This window comes from Oryzias latipes, chromosome 18, assembly GCF_053564925.1.
Source record: "Oryzias latipes strain Hd-rR chromosome 18, Olatipes_Hd-rR_3.1".
Classification (NCBI taxonomy): Eukaryota; Metazoa; Chordata; class Actinopteri; order Beloniformes; family Adrianichthyidae; genus Oryzias; species Oryzias latipes.
In genome coordinates, this window is record NC_136254.1 from 27012318 (window position 1) to 27029153 (window position 16836).

The 16836-nt window shown below is 39.9% G+C and overlaps 1 protein-coding gene across 5 annotated transcripts in view; it reads left to right on the forward strand.

The window, feature by feature from the left end:
• LOC101164844 (phospholipid-transporting ATPase ABCA1) overlaps positions 1 to 16836 on the forward strand; it is a 238054-nt gene that overhangs the window by 159517 nt on the left and 61701 nt on the right. For all 5 annotated transcript variants that reach the window (XM_078936178.1, XM_078936179.1, XM_023965796.2 and 2 more), the window contains exons 35-37: positions 7317 to 7494; positions 8941 to 9056; positions 10840 to 10984. In XM_078936178.1, the coding sequence (XP_078792304.1) occupies positions 7317 to 7494; positions 8941 to 9056; positions 10840 to 10984 (439 nt within the window). The remainder of the gene's footprint in view (positions 1 to 7316; positions 7495 to 8940; positions 9057 to 10839; positions 10985 to 16836) is intronic.

Below are 16836 nucleotides of genomic sequence, written 5' to 3' on the forward strand. Positions count from 1 at the left end.
GCGCTCGGGCAAGAGATAATGACAGCATCTCGCCTACCGTAGATTCATTTTTCACTTCCCCTCGGTTCAAAGGCTGACACAATTTAAGAGCTGTGATTTCCAGATTAGATTGGACCTTCTTTTATGGTGCGAAAAAGTGTGAATCGTTGGCCGAGCGGGGGTTAAATCGTCTACTGAGTAAGCAAGGCTTTGCTCTTTTTTTCTTACTCATTCTGAAAACATATAAGATTTTGTGTTTGCACTGATGTCACAGATCCAGTCAGGATTGAGAAGTATTGCAATGTTGGAGGGTAAACACTTGTAGACATTGCCTTGTCATGAGTTTTGCTGAGTTAAAACGCGATTGATCAGAATCTTCTGGAATTACGTTATTCCGACAGAATGTAAACGCTAGAGATAAAGCTTTGGTGTTAAAGTGTTAAAGCTAAGTTTGTCATTAACCCTTGTGTGGTGTTCATATTGTTGTAACTCAGCCAGTGTTCGTGGGTCTGGTGGACCCGTTGCATGTTGTGGTTTTTAATGCCTCACAATCAAACACTTTGATGTTAAAATACTCGACAGATGTTTACCTCATCCAATTACAAGCAGTATATTTGGTTAATATTTGCCCTTTACCTTTGTTAGATCACATTCATAACTCATTATTTAAAACGTGATAAAGAAAATCAATTAAAATCAAGATATGAGTGGAAACAAATTTTCAAGTGAAGCAAGGGTTTTCAAAACTACTGACTTTTATTTATTTGAACACAGAAACTGAACCCATTCAGGTGCACAACACAAGCTGAACACAGAGTAAACCTATTAGTCAAGACAACACATCAGCCCCATTGAACACATGGCCTTCTAGCCACTAGCCTATACAAGACATGGTCCTGGCTGCTGACGGCCTGGTCCTGTGGCTGGGTGCTGATGGCTTTGTTTTGGAACTGGCTGATGCTCAATCTAAATGGTAAATGGCGTATACTTATATAGCGCCTTTCTTCCTACAAGGACAAAGCGCTTTACAGTCACAGACCCATTCACCCAGTCACATTCACTCACACATTCAGACCCTGGTGGCGGCTCCGCTGCCAAACACAGGCGCCAAACACTACCACCAGAGGCAAGGTGGGGTTCAGTGTCTTGCCCAAGGACACTTTGACTCATGGGCGTGCAAGGCGGGAATTGAACCTGCTGATCATGGGCCGACCACCCTACCGCTGCTCCACGGCCGCCCCAATCTAATCATCTTCTTCAGAGTCACTGTCAGACTCTGAATTTTCAGAGATGTGTTCCTCTAATTCTGAGACCTCCTCTTCTGAATCGTCTCCCTCTACATCATCCTCAAAAACGTCTCTCCCTTCTAAAAATCAATTCCAGGGCCCTCTGCGCAGAAAGTCTTTTGGCCATTTTGATCAGTTGTGATAAGAAACCACACTAGCATAGCTATATTTAACGTGTCCCGCCTCCAATTTGTAGCAGATAAAGAGTGAGATATTAAAGATTCCCGCAAGAAAGTCAAATGGTCAAATGTGCGGGAGAATGAGAGCAAACAGAGTTGATACTTGAATTATTCTAACAATGTTGCAACCTTGTGCGGGAACTGCAGGTGCAGAAACAGAACTCACATTTAAAGTGAAACTTTCTCTCTCTGCCACTCTCTCTCTCTCTTTCTCACTGGTCACACACACACACACACACCTACACACACCCACACACACACAGCAGGCCCAGACAGGTGGAGGACAGAGTGTAGGTACATAAAACATCAATTTCCACACTTCTATTAGCCCCGGGTCCAGTGGACCCGAACATCTTATATGTAATAGAAATGTGTTGGGGGGGGTATACGGTGTGTGGTCATTAAAAATGTATTCTGATATCTGTTCTTCACAGAAAATGAGCCAAGGCCAGTGAGTCTGAGTTTGAAAAATTAATTAATTGTATCATTTTTCTTTTGATAAAAAATGAAAACGGGTCCCACAGACCCGAACACCACATAAGGGTTAAACAATAGTTTATGTTTTGATAATGTCAACATAGCAGACTCTGGAATGATGAAGTCATGTAAAAACACTCTGTTAGTTCAAAAATATGAAAAAGCAACCATACGCTCTAAAAATAATATTATACATCAACATTTTTGTGTATTCTAAAAAGTGTGAGTGTTCAGCCTCAAGGCCTGTTCACACCGGGACGAATTTCGCCCGCGATATTTGCCGACGTTCAACGCCTCGTGACTAAACAAAGGGCACCAATGTGAGTGTGCATACCCACGCGAAAAAACGCCACGCGTCAAAGCGTCACTTTTAAAAAAACGCCTCGGGTTCGTTTTTTTGGTTTGACGCGTCGCGTCGAAATCCATTCGACCAATGAGAACGGCGCTTTTGCACACGTGTCTGGAGCTTCTGAAGTAACAGTAAAACACAACTTGGGGGCGCTCAAACACTAAAGTGCCTTGCTGAGCACACATACCAGCGAAAAAGATAGACGCCAAGTAGCTTCTACACTGCCGCGAAGAAATAATGACGGACATTCTACAATATCCCCGAACCAAGCACCAGTTGGAGCTACTGGTGCTTGAAATATTCATGTTTTCTTTGTATTATTCTGACAAGCGCGTAAATACTTGCTCTCTTCTTCTGAGTGAAAAGCGACTTTAAGAAGCGTAAAGTTGCGCAGCGCCACCTTGTGTACAGGAGTATTTCTGTTTACATTAAGTGCAATCTAATGTCAGGGAATGAAATTGCATGTTCGCTCGGCTCATCGTCAGCGAAAATCGCCTGGGTGTGAACACAAAAAACGTGGCGAAAAACGCTGGCGAATAACGCCTGGCGAATAACGCCTGGCGAATATTCGTCCCGGTGTGTACGGGCCTTTAGATTCGCTGTAGCTGCTCAAGTGTCTTATTTTTAATCAGTTCTAAAAGAACCTTAAGTAGAACGAACACAAAACGTTTCCGGTCTCGGTACGGCGACGTTGGCATGACAACTACAAACAATTGGGTCCAACTCAACACGCAACACAATACTTTATTGTTATCATACAAGAACCATGACTAAAATTTAAGTGGCCACTATGTTAAAGTGCACTGAGAATCGTATACTGTAAATTAAAGACAACAATAGAAGTAAAAAAGCAACACAAAAGCAGTATAAATATGTAGATAAACACAAATGTAAAGGGCGTTGAAAATGCCTCTCTAGCTGCATTTCCATTACACATGCAAAACTTTGTCCAAATTCTGGAAATGTAGGAAAAACACAAATTTGGAACCAGACAAAATTTTGAAAATAACACAAACCAACAGTCCTTCAAAAACATGGCAATGGATGCGAACAGTACTTTGATTCAAATTACAAATTTCAACACTAGCGCTCGTCATCGTCTGTCAAAGGAGACGTTGGCGTCTAATTCAGGCCATGGAGCGGCGAGCTCCTTACACATGGATATGGGATGGGCTACGGATGAAGCCATTAAGTGGTTGGTGATTTCACAGAGCAACTGTGTATCCAACAATTCCACCTGACACGCTCAACTTTTCAGGAGCTGTGGGACCTCTTGTGGCGCCCGCTGTGCAGCGAGCGCCCAAGGCAGCCAGTGGTATCCAGTTGTTGGTCAGGCGTTTCCATTGCGGTTTAGCGAAATCTGTCAAATTCGATACGCCTCAAATACCGCCTCCTCAAAGCGCAAAAACTGTTTTTCAATAAATGCAATTTTTTTTTTTTGAAATTTTCATGTTTCTATTAGGCAAATTTATCATCCCAAATCCAATTTGTGTAATTTTGTAGTCAATGGAAATAAAGCTATCGAGGAGCCTGATGGACCCTGGGTAATAATTGTTTTTGAATCTGTTGGACCTGGCTCTTATCAATTTTACTCTGATTTACTTTAATATCTGCTTTACATTATAAATCTGTCTATTTAAGTACATAAGTATCAACATTTTTTATTTATATTTCCAGAATACATGACTTTATTATATATTTTTTATATTTTTAGCAACATATTTGTATATAAAATTTCAAACAAGAGCCCAAAAAACTATTGAGATGAATGTTAGATCTGTTTGTTGACCTTACTACACATGACAACCAGAATTTGACTTTACAACTGATTTCAATGGAAGCCACGTCACAAAGCACAAAAAAGGCAGTTTGCTTCCCACAAGGTCTCTTTCAAAAACGCACAAAAAATGGGGCTTTTCAGTCTCTTTTCCTCAACAAAACTGTTTACCAAATTAGTTGCACAGTGTTTCATAAGACAGAATGCGATCAGAATGTTCTGCATGGCTCGTCAGTTTCCATACAGCGTACACTGTTACGTGTTAAGCTGCGCCCTAAAGCCCTAAGCAATAAAACATACTAAAAGGAAAGCAATACTTTCTGCGGCGCTCTGCTCCCACAGCTCATCTCTCCGGCTCCCGCCATTATTAGTTAATTAGCAGATTGCTTGTCCTCTTTTCACAGCAATTAACCATCTTTGGGCGTTCAGAGTGAGATCTGTCAGAGTTTTGTCCCGTACATTACCTCCCCACGTAAAACCAAGCACACGTTCCAGAATCATTGCACAAATGTAGGGACTAAAATATATATATATATATATATATGTATATATATATACATATATTTATTTTTTGTTTTGCTGTTTTTGTGTTGTAGTTGCGGCTGGTTGACCGAGATTAATGCGCCGACTTGGCAACAAATTATTTAATATGCAAGGAGCGCGGCTGGACTTTGGGGTTTGAGAAACGCTGGGGTTTATAGGGACGGAAACCAATTGGATCTGATGCAAATTTAGCTGAAAGACTTTTGAGGAGCTGATGGTTGAACCACAAAACACTAAGTCAACATTGATGAGAAAACGTTTTTTCTCTGTTTTTTAAACTTTAAAAACCCAATCTGTTTATTTACCATGGATGCAGAGCTTTCATTTGCAGTAAATTAACCAATAAAGGGCAATTAGAGACACTTAAAGTTCAATTCCCATCATTTTTCAGCTCATTAAAAAGACTTCCCAGTGGTCTTTAATCAAAATTTTGATGCTTTTCGCCCAAAAAGAATTAATAAAGGTTAATTAGAAAGTTACACCTATGTCGGTGTGACTGTTTGCACGGAGCAACCTCACCCCCACTTCCAAATCAAATCAAATCAAACCAAACCAAACTTTATTTATTTAGCTCTTTTCCTACAAAAACATGACATAATGTGCTTTACATTAGACAAAACAAAATAAATAATATAAAAACGAGCATGAAAATTAAAATAGAGCCCCCTTCCCAGACCTACACCCTTTTCCCACCTCCCACCCCCTAACTGATGGGGATGGAAAGTAGGCTAGGTCCTCCATCATCAAAAATGCTACAAGAACATAATAAAAGGAAAGGATCGAAGGAACAATTTTTTTTAAGGAACTATGGTGAATTTTCCCAGCTTCTTTTCTTACACAGACGACTCAAACTCGGAAGCTCCGCCTTTTGCTCCATGTGGGTGCCACCCACTTCATGACATCAAGCTGGAGTCCGCCTCGGCAGGGCGTCTGCGTTTCGCCCGCGAAAACCAATGACATCCAAACTTTTGCAAAGATGGATGTGCAGTTTGCGCATAAAAAATGAAAGGGTTTTTTGTTGATCCCTTCTAACTTTGTGGAGAAAGTGTGTGTGTGTGTGTGTTAGCCTGGGGGCGTTGCTGGCAGCACAGACTCTTCCTGGAAGGGGCTGTTCTTCACTTTGTGATGTCACAAAGTGAGGACCCATTCGTTTTAGTGAGTTGGGAGAGGCTGGTGCTCAGAACGTAGATTAATAGGGGAATACTCAAAAATTTGTGAATGGATTAAAATGCCCCCCTGGGGTAGTTTTTTTTGTAAAGAATTAATATTATAATACACTTAAAAGCTCAAAAAGGTTGATTTTACATGATAAAAGCACTTAAATAGACTTTTTGGGAAATTTTTCATTTTGATTCATGTATTTAATGCTAATTTACCAATTTTTCTAGGATAAGAGAACTAATCAGATTATGATCATTGTAACCCAGTGTATTCCAGGTAATGACCAAATAGAAAACCACAAATGGTCTTAACTGTTTTTTTAAAATTATGCTGTTTGCAATAGGGGGAATTTCATAACCACAGCTTTTAAGCTTTTAAAAAAAATGTCATTGCATAGACCCTTAACCCTTGTGCTATCCTATGACCCCACCCTTACATTGACGTGTTCTCCCTACCATGACAAAGGTGGATAAAGGTGGAAAGATTTCATGTAATCCATGGACACCAGTGAAGATCACAAATCATTGAAGCAAAAAGGTTCAGAGCACTGTCTAGTGGGTCTAGATGACCCAACTCCCAACGTTAAAGTGCTTAGGATAGCACAAGGGTTACAATAAAAAAGAAAACCTGTTTTAATAAAGTTTTTTTCTCCGACTGGTACAAATCCATTTTTTAAAATCTAAATCAGAATAGTTGAATATATTATTTTAAATGCTTTATTTTAGCAAAAAAGTTTTCAACATTATAATGTTATTTTCCTAGCTATCGTCCAAAAATTTCAGAAATAAACGTTATTAATAGGATTGTTTCCTCCTGACCTGACGCCCCACAAATGCGACACGGCCTTTATTGGATGAGGCGGTCGAGTCTCGGAGGGCCCGCCCGCCCGCTCGCCGCTGCAATCCAGCACGCAGATCTTGACATTTTTGTGAAGCGCAATTAACTCTGCGTTTACCAGGACGTCAGCGAGGGCCCCCTTTGAGTTTACCAACAGCTTTTGTATCTTCTGCCGCGCTGTGTTTCCTGCCAAAGGTCACCAATTAACTTCAATAGAGGGAAAGTCTAACAACAGCTGGCTCCCGGAACAAAGGAATCATCTCTGCTAAATCACAGATGTACTGAACCCAAATGGCAAAATACTTTGTAAACCTCTTTGCCAAATTAACACTATATGAGGATAAATGAAGCCACTTCATTCTTGTTTGTGACGGTGTTTTGCTTTGAAGGTTTTTCTGACTGGGTTGAGCCATTCCAGCCGCATTAAGAGTCAAAATCAAAACATTGAATTGTTTGGAAAGTCTCCCTAAAGCCCCTGACCTTTATCTATTAACCTTCCAGGATCCTCCAAAATTAAAGTTCTTTCAAAAATTATTTGCAGGATTAACTTTGATTGCTATTATTTTTGCACGTCAAATTGAAATCCTTAAAAGTGAAAACTAAGAAAATGTTTCACTTTATTAAAATTCAATGAATTTGGATGATCTTTGCTCAACTTCCTGTTTCCTTTTCCCATTTTTTATTGTCATTTTACCTTCCCTTTTTTTTCCTTTTTAAATAAATGGCAGGGCTTCAACTTCCTCTGACGTGGTGGTGTCCATCTGTGTCATCTTCGCCATGTCCTTCATCCCCGCCAGCTTCGTTCTCTTCCTCATCCAGGAAAGGGTCAGCAAAGCCAAGCATCTTCAGTTCGTGAGCGGCGTAAACCCGACGGTCTACTGGGTCGCCAGTTTTGTCTGGGACATAGTAAGTGCCCGCCTCCTTGCTATGTTTCCACAGCTCCCAAACGCTCACTGCTTTCCCCAGGTGCAATTTAGGATTTCATCTTTATTGAATGACACATTAGATCTAATTAAAACCTAAAACTTATGCTACGATGGCTCACATCCAAATCCAGCTTTCAGCGCTACTTTTTTGACTGATTTTACGATGTGATGTCCAGCTATTCTGAAGGTTTTATTTCCGCCTGGGGCCACACGTGAAAGGGATCCACCAGCTGTAATTGATATTGTGGCGTTGACATTGTTGGCTTCTGGGAAAAAGCTTCACCTGAGCAACAGTTATTGGCTGAAGCGTAATTATCGACAGCAGCTTGCCCCTGCTGCTCATGCTCAACAGGCTTACCGGGACTTTCCCTTTAGGCGTGGTGGAAATAAACATTTCATCAGGCACTCTGGTAAAGACGCGGGACACTCGTCATAAACGGGGGAGGGGGGAAGACAGACGACAACCCCAAAAGAGCTGGTCAGAGGATGCGTTTCATTGAACGTGATAGAAAAGCAGGATTGAAACGTGGAATTTGAATTAAACGGGACCAATCAAGGTCTTACTCACAGAATCTTCTAGAGCCAGGGGGTGTCAAACTACAGGCCTTGAGGGCCGGCCTCCTGCTGATTACCTGGATCAGGAGTGTTTAGCCAGTAAGGAGCTTCAATGGCAGGTTGGTTGGAAAACATGTAGGGCACCGGCCCTCCAGGCCTGGATTCTGACACCCCTGGAAGACCGTTTGCACATGGTTGAGCACCCTCTCTGCCATTTGGGGGGGTCAAATTGGGGAAGTCAAACAAAGCAGTTGATGGGGGGTGGGGGTGGAGTGGGATTAAATGTTACGGAAGGCTTCCGTAAAACCAAAAGGATGATGTCATCCTGCCGGCCTCCGTTACATGATGAACCAATAGGATTTAACAAGTTCAATTGGAATTGATCGTGTGTGAGTGGGGGAGGGGCATCACACAACTACACAAAATTATATCACTTGTGTAATAGTATAAATGATAATGATTTCAATTTAAAGAAATTTCCTTTTTAGTATAAACATGTATAGCTATGTGTCCTTTCTGTTCAGGTTTATGAACCAGAGATATAAATTTACTTTTTATTAAATATTACAAAAGATTTACCAAAATAAAATCATGAAATCAAAGTCCAGTTATTCATTTGAGTATCTGAGTGATCAGACCCTTCAATGAGAAGAATCGCATGGGTTTGTGATTCACTCAATTAATGAGAGATTCAAAGCAGGATTTAGTCAAGAGCTAATTAAAAAAGTCGTGTGTAGATTTTGTCCTCAGTCAGATTGGAGAGGAAAAAAGAGAGGAAACAGAAGAAAACATGATCAAAAACACTGTAATGCTGTCAGGAATGTCCTGTAAAGTTTAATTTGGCTCTTTTATTTACTCTTTGTTTTGACAGTGTAATTACGTCATCCCCTGCTTTCTCGTGGTTGGGATCTTTATCTGCTTTCAACAAAAAGCCTACGTTTCCCCTCAAAACCTGCCCGCACTGATTCTACTGCTTGTTATGTATGGGTAAGTACATATTACACTTAATATATTTTCTTATCAATAATGTACTAATGAAGCTTTAAAATTCAAAATGTATTTATGTTTTTCTTGACTTGCATTAGCTCCTTTTAAATGGTTCGATCTTTTAGAATTTGATCATTGGACCCAGACTTATTCATTTTGTAGAAATGTACAAATTAAACATTTTTTAGGAAAACTTACATTTAGTTGAGCAAGATTGCTTCGAATTTGACGAAGAACTCCACGATACCCAGAAAGTTAGCCTGAAAACTAAGGGTGTCCAGATTATGTGTGTAAAAAAAACCTAACCAAAATCATCACCCTACCACCATTCTGCTTTAGGCCTAATGCTACGTATCCACCCGACATTGGACAAGAGTTCAAGAATGAGCTGAAGGCGGGTTCTTCAATGCCCTTGTGGGATATGCTGTTCACATGGCGAATCTCACTCCTGCCTTTTTTATTAATTCACAAATATATTCCAATATAAGAAAAGACTTAGCATCATAGAATTTCAGCCGATTAGTAAATTGCCATTAGATCTACTGACTATTGATCATATGGTTATTGTTTTCATTTTTAACAAATATGCTGGTAGCTACAAAGTCTTCACAATGACTAAAGCTATAAGATGTGTAACCATTGTAAAAAAATAAAATAAAAACAATCCGAAAAAACAAGGAGCAGCAGCACAACAGTGTCATCTGCATAGAAATAATTAAAGTTTATAGACAAAAGATCCCAGATATCTAAAAATATTTGTTTTAACCTGCATATTTCAAAACCTCCTCAAAATGCAGTCACCTTTTTCACAACTTGCATGAAAATGCTCACTAAAACTAAGTTAAAGTCTACATCTTAAATATACCAATTTGAAAGTAAATTTCACAATAAAATGCCATTAATTGTGCTGACAGTTGATTACAGTGTTATTGTTTGCATTCTAAGCTAATATATTAATATCTAACATGTCTAAGCAATGAACAAAGCTAGTAGAAAATGTGTAACTGTTGGAAAAAAACATGTGAAAACAAGCAGGAGCAGCACAACGGTATCATCAGCATATTATAATTTGAGTTTATTGACACATGATCACAGATATCTAAAAAAGTACTTGTTTTTACCTACAAATAAAAAAATACATTAAAATGTTTTACTAGCAACTTGCATCCAAATGCACACTAAAACTGAGTTTAAAGGCCTGATCTTTATTATTGATACCAATTTGTGAGTAAATTTCACAATAAAATGCCATGAAACATGCCAACATTTTATCACCATCTTGAACCAATGCATTAAATAACAAACGTTTGCCTCAAAGTTAGATCAAACCATCATAGAGACCTTGAAAAATCTACCATAAAAAATGAAACATATAGTCAAAAAGTGCAAGGCTCATATTTTGGAGAGGGGCTTGGTAGTGCCACCATGAAACCACCATCAGGGTCTCGTCTCATCAACTCCCAAACAACTTGATCTACTGACTGCCCAGTGTAGGCGGCGTTTATTTTGCTGCACTTTATGGGTCACTCATTTGAATTGCAAATAAGCGGCAGAGGCTGGCGGTGTCATGGAATAGCTCAGCTGACCTGCTATTCGAAATTCATGAAATGAAAATAGCATGGACTCAGTAACTGCTTATTTGATACTTGCCCCAACTGATAACCCTAATAGATTTTATTTTAATAAGTGCAGGCTAAGGTTTATACCTCCCTCTCCTCACTTTATTAAGGATTTTTACTTTTTGAGCCAAAAAATGGTGGTTTTAAGCGTTTGTGTCCTTTAGGTGGGCCATCACCCCCATGATGTACCCAGCTTCATTCATCTTCACGGTGCCTAGCACGGCGTACGTGGTGCTGACCTGCCTCAACCTCTTCATCGGCATTAACGGCAGCGTGGCCACCTTTGTCATGGAGCTCTTTGAGGATGAAGTAAGTCATTTTTTCACTAAGGTTGTTATTGTCTGATGGGAAATGTTGGGTGCAGGTCGACCCAGTTGTTAGCGTATCGGGTTGCGTCTTTAGGAAATGGATGATTTAGAAGCTGCAGGATTAAAAGTGCTCATGAGGGATATGACCTTAAAAAAGGGGTGAAATCGAGGGTTCTACTACTGAGCAAAAGTGTATTTCCGTGTTCACTCATTTATCGGGGGAGTTATAGTCTAAAAATAATAGCAACAGGTAATATTTGCAAAGTCCAAGACTGTAAAACTCCTCACTACACACTTTATAGACTTTTCTTAGGCAGACAAACATTTTCAAGCTCTGGTCTTTTGTTTAAACTCTAAAAGTTCAAACCGTTGTGTTATAGAATGAAAACAAATAGCTGATCGTGATCAAAGATTTATGCTTTTGATCACCTTTCAGCATATCCCAATCAGTCACTGATTTGCAGAGACGGTTTAGCAGAGAGTTTAACATGTATTTTATCCTGGCTGGGGACCGGCACAGGGAGACCCAGACTTGGGTTCCCTTGTGGCTACATAGTTAGGCAGTAGTGTGAAGGGAAGCAAAGCCGGGTTTCCAATGCACCAATCCTACATGCAGCCAACTGAGTCAACCAACCAGCCGCTTGACAATTGAAGATTTATGTCAATTTGGAAAACTGAACGCAGAAAATACCGGAAACACGGCACTGAGGAGATTGATTGACAGGTCGACAGCCAATCAGGGCGCAGAAGACTGTACAAAAAAAATGAACACAAATTTGAACTGAAAAAATCTGCAAAACAGCGAGACCGTGATATGGTGAGGGAACACTGTATACAAAAAACATTCTTTTTGAAATGAAAACAATCAAATCCTACAATGATTTGTCTCCACAACTTTAAAGTAAAGCTGAAAATGATGCATTTACTGGAATCTACTCTGCCTAATTCAATGTGTTGTAAATGGTTGATTAGGAGGGAAAAAGTGAAGTGGTAGAGTTTTGTCGAGTCTATGCATCTGCAAAGCAAAGACCCATTGCAGTGTGGCCTTTTTCTGGTAATGGAGGACACATAAAGAAAGTTAAGCTTAAAATTGGATTTCTGGGAATTTCTTTATTCAAATCGTTTTAAATCGCGAGCGGACAAAAAATGCAGTTTGAAAAAGAACGTATTTGTGACATAGAAAATACACTGGTCAGGCCACAAGTTCCGATACCTCCTACTTGCAGATAAATAGATTTATGTACGTCTTCATTTTTCTCATCCGAACTGACATCTGCCTCCAAACTGTATGGCTGGAGAGCTCCGATCTTGCTCACCATTTTTCTTGCACAGCTAGTCTTAGATTAGGTTGTGAGGGGCTGTAAGCTAGCGGGAGAGGGTAAAAACAAAAGGAAAATAGAAAATAAGTCCATGCTTACTCCACGCAAACTGTCCCGCCCAAGACTCAGAGGCGAAACTATGTCCTAGAAAACGACACATTATTTGAAACGCTTTAACAATAGATCAAAAGATGATTGTAATGGAAATTATGCACAAAACTGGGCTCAAAATAGTTCATTTAAACATTTTAGTCCCTCACAGGTGCTGTAAACACAATATTAACCAATAAACATAAAAAACTTTAACATTAGGATGTTCAACTTCACTTTTTAAACATAGAAATCAATAAAAAATTGCTCTCTCTTAAAACCAGCCTCTAGTGGTTATGTAAGGAACTGCAACAATGTCTTTGATTTCAGCAAAGGAAATATCTTTATGCTTGATTTAGCATAAGTGGGATGTAGTAAAAAATAAATAAAAATAAAGCCTGATCCACCGAGACAGCAAACTCCAACCGCCAAAGATCTGTCGCGAAAGTAGGACAGCTTCGGAAGTTTCTTTATCCATAAACTGACTGGATCGGAGTGTTTTTCTTACAAGAATCCCTAGTATTCATGGTGATCCATGCATCATGCAACACATGTACATTTTTAACAGCTCTCAAACAGTTAAGCATCGACCTTTTCCGCTTGAAATTTCTTGTCATACACAGACTACATAGGCGCCACCAGCTAATTGACGTGAATTGTGGATAAAAGCGTTGCGTTTTCATGGTAGACGGCGTAAGTAACCCACCTGGTTTGACGATTACCAACGGCCCCTTCATCTCTTTCAGGATCTTTGCAAAGGCGTTGTTCTCCCAGCTCCTCTCAATGTTCAATCTTTTACTGAGAATTGGGTCTTTGGAGAACTTCTCTTCATTTAACTTTAAGCGAGTGTTCTTTTTAACCGCAAGCTGCTTTCGTCTCGGAGGAATCAAAAGACAAAGACGCCCCGAAAAAACGAGCTAAATAAGAAATGGAGAGTTGGGTTTGGAAAAGAGGGGGGGTGGGGGGGGGTGGATAGGCTGTCAATCAAATAACTTTTTGTTTTGGAATAAAAATCATATAGAAAAGTTAAAATAAAGCCAATATAGGCTTCCGGTGCAGAACCTGGTGATAAAAACAGACACCTGTGAAAACCTAATTGTAACTTCTATGATTGCTATTTAACTCCTTTGATTTTTTTTTTCACTTTAATGCTGATAAGTCCACCAACAGGATTCTGACGAGCTTCATCTCCTTTTTCAGGCACAGTTTATGTCTAACGTTTCGTCTCAGCCCAGTTTTTTACTTCCAATGATCCTCTAGGGTCATTTGGGGGATGTAATGGGACGTTTCTGCCACTTAACTAGGCTGCTTCCTATTTCCATAGTGGTTTCATTATCACCCCCTTGTTTTAAACTCTCGATTCTCTTTATTTATTATAACAGTGAAGCATGTCCCTCATAAAAGGTGCCATCGCTGATAATTAACTGGACCGCTCGTCGCCCACGGGTTAATAAAGGGACTTTTTTTTTTTTTTTTTCACCGTTTAACGGAAACAGCAAGTGTGGCTGGGAAACTCGAGGGAGGCTGTACGTAACATCATCATTCAGGGTTGGGTTTGGCGTTGACTGCTGATAGAAGAGGCAGACAGATCAACGTGAATCTACAAGCCGACTCATGAAGACTCTTGACAAAATAGCTAAAGTCGGTATGATTCCGGTGAGCTCCAGTTCACTGGAGGGATTTCGTCCCACACTTGACGGCTCAATCCAGCCTCTTCATTTTGCAACTTGTGCAGCTTCAAAGCTTTGTCTCATCACTTTTTTTTCTTCCCCAGCTCCTCTGTGGCAGTATTGTTCGTTGGCGTCACTCAAAAGTAAAGCCTCAGGGCTCAGATGCTTGTCTGTGTCGAAGCACAGGTTGAATGCGGATCCGGCATCAACGTTTCTGCGCCGGATGATAAAAGCAGCAGACTGAGGAAGCAGAGCAACACTTTTTTTTTTTTTTTTAGCAGACTTGGTGCCCCAGTTTTTTCTCCAAACCGATGGAAATGTTCCCTCCCGCCCTCCAGACTGTCCAACTCCCCGCAGAGAACATCAGTCCCTCACAGGCTTGAAGCAGAGCTCATGTTTCCACCGTGTGGCACTCGGAGATCAACGAAGAGTTTTCCAGTAAATGCAGTGGCTCTTTGCTTCATTCAGGATCAGCACTCATTTGAAAAACTGGAGAGAGAAAAAAAATTAAATTTCTAAATGAAAGTCAGGAAAAAAGGAAATACTATCGAACAGATACGGCCAAAGCAGCAGGTGCCACCACCAAAAACATTCAACAATGAGTCACAGCCTTCGAATTTTAGACTAAGAGCTTCTTAAAAATCTTTCATGATTATCCAGATCTTTCTGGCATCCATTCATCACAAATTAGGTCACATATTTGCGTCATTCAAGGTCACTTTTATTCAGCGACTGTTGGGCTCAGTCATCTTTTTTTCATTGCGTAAACACATTCCATATTTTCCACCCTAGAGGGCGCACTGTCAACACATGCTCTATTTTTGAAATTGTGTTATTTATAAGGTGCCCCCGAACTGTTTAGGCGAGACTAAAAAACTCGCAGTCCGACCCAGCTACATGTTAGCCACGTTAGCGTCTTTACAATAACTTTCAACCTTGTTGGTAACACGTAAAAAACCAGACTGATACCGCTAAAACATACTTTTCGGTGACTACGCCAACTCCCAACTTGTTGGTAACACGTTAAAAGAAAAAAAATAAAGTGCGACCCAGCTACATGTTAGCCACATTAGTATCTTTACAGTAGCTTTCAACCTTGTTTGCAACACGTAAAAAAAAAAAAAAAAACACAGTCTGACACTGCTTACGACGGAGTATTAGGGCCACCAAAAAAAAAAAATTAGAGCCACCAAAAAAAAAAAAGTAAAATTACGAGATTTTATCTCGTAAATTTAGGAGATAAAAACTCGTAAATTTACGACTTTTTATCTCATAAATTTACGACTTAAAATCTCGTAAATTTACGAGAAAAAAGTCGTAGATTAAGGAAAAAACACCGAAGTTTCTCGGTTATTGGGACCTAGCTTGAAGATGAAGTATGTGGAGCCTTTTGTGAAGCTTCATTTCCAGATTATCATAGGTTTAAAACAAAGAGATTCTGAACCTTTTGGCTACTCAAAATCAGATTATTTTTTATTTAAGCGGAGTTTAATATGTAAAATAAGGAGCTCAGAGACACGTTTGGGTGTAGACAATCGCTGCAGCCTTTATTCTCCTTTTCATTCACATATCCTGAAGTTCATTTGTCTCATTACGTCATGAACCTGTCATCCCAACACCAATGCGGAAGTAAACAGTGTTACAAACGCCCCCTCCTGCAGATGAAATGTCCCGTTTCAGCATAAAACAATAAAGAGGAATGAAAATAGTGTTTTATATTAGCTTTGGAACGTTGAAAATGCCAAAAAAAAGTGCTCCTCCTTTTGTGTGACGGAAGCGTCACACAGACGTAGAGTCTTGTCTTTGGTGGAGGAAGAAAGGATTCAAGCGAACAGCTGCAGGGACACCGACGACGGCTTCATCGGGCTGCAGAGATCCTGCAAACCAACCATCAATAAATAAAACTTTAATGAATCGTGAATCAAACAAATGACCTTCCAGACATTTGGAACGTTATCAATAAACATTCAGCTCACCTGTTCAACAAAGTTTAGTCGGTCTTCTCTGCGGCTGCATGGCGTTCACCTGCTGCTCTGCATGCCCACTTCCACTGTAATCTCCTAAAATTACAAGTTTTTTTCTCCTAAATTTACGAGTTTTTATCTCCTAAATTTACGAGATAAAATCTCGTAATTTTACTTTTTTTTTTTTTGGTGGCTCTAAAAAATTTTTTTTGGTGGCCCTAATACTCCGTCGTAACTGCTACACGTTAGCGTCTTTACAATAACTCCCAACCTTGTTGTTAACATGTAAATAAAACAGACTGATACCGCTAAAACATACTTTTCTGTGACTACGCTAACTCCCAACTTGTTAGTAACGCGTAAAAAAAAACAAAAACAGTCCGACCAAGCTACATCTTAGCTACGTTAGCATCTTTACTTTCAACCTTGTTTGCAACACGAAAGAAAAAAAAAAACACAGTCCGACACAGCTACCAGTTCGCCTCACTAGCACATTCACATAACAATAACACCCAACCTTGTGTACAACTTATAAAAAAGAGACATTTTGACAGAGCGCTTTGTACCCCTCTAAATCGCTTTGATATCGCTAAGCACAACCAGAAATAACCCATTTACGAGGCCCTGTAAAATAGAAATAATAATGAAGTATTTGAATCTAAACAATAATTGTGACTCACAAAAAGATTACCCCGCTTCTCTTTGTCTCCTGGCAGACATACAAAAGTGGAATACTGTTGAGATCATTGGACATCTACAGGGGTGGTTCTTAAACTAAATGACATCACCTCATGGAAAAAGGACGGAGTC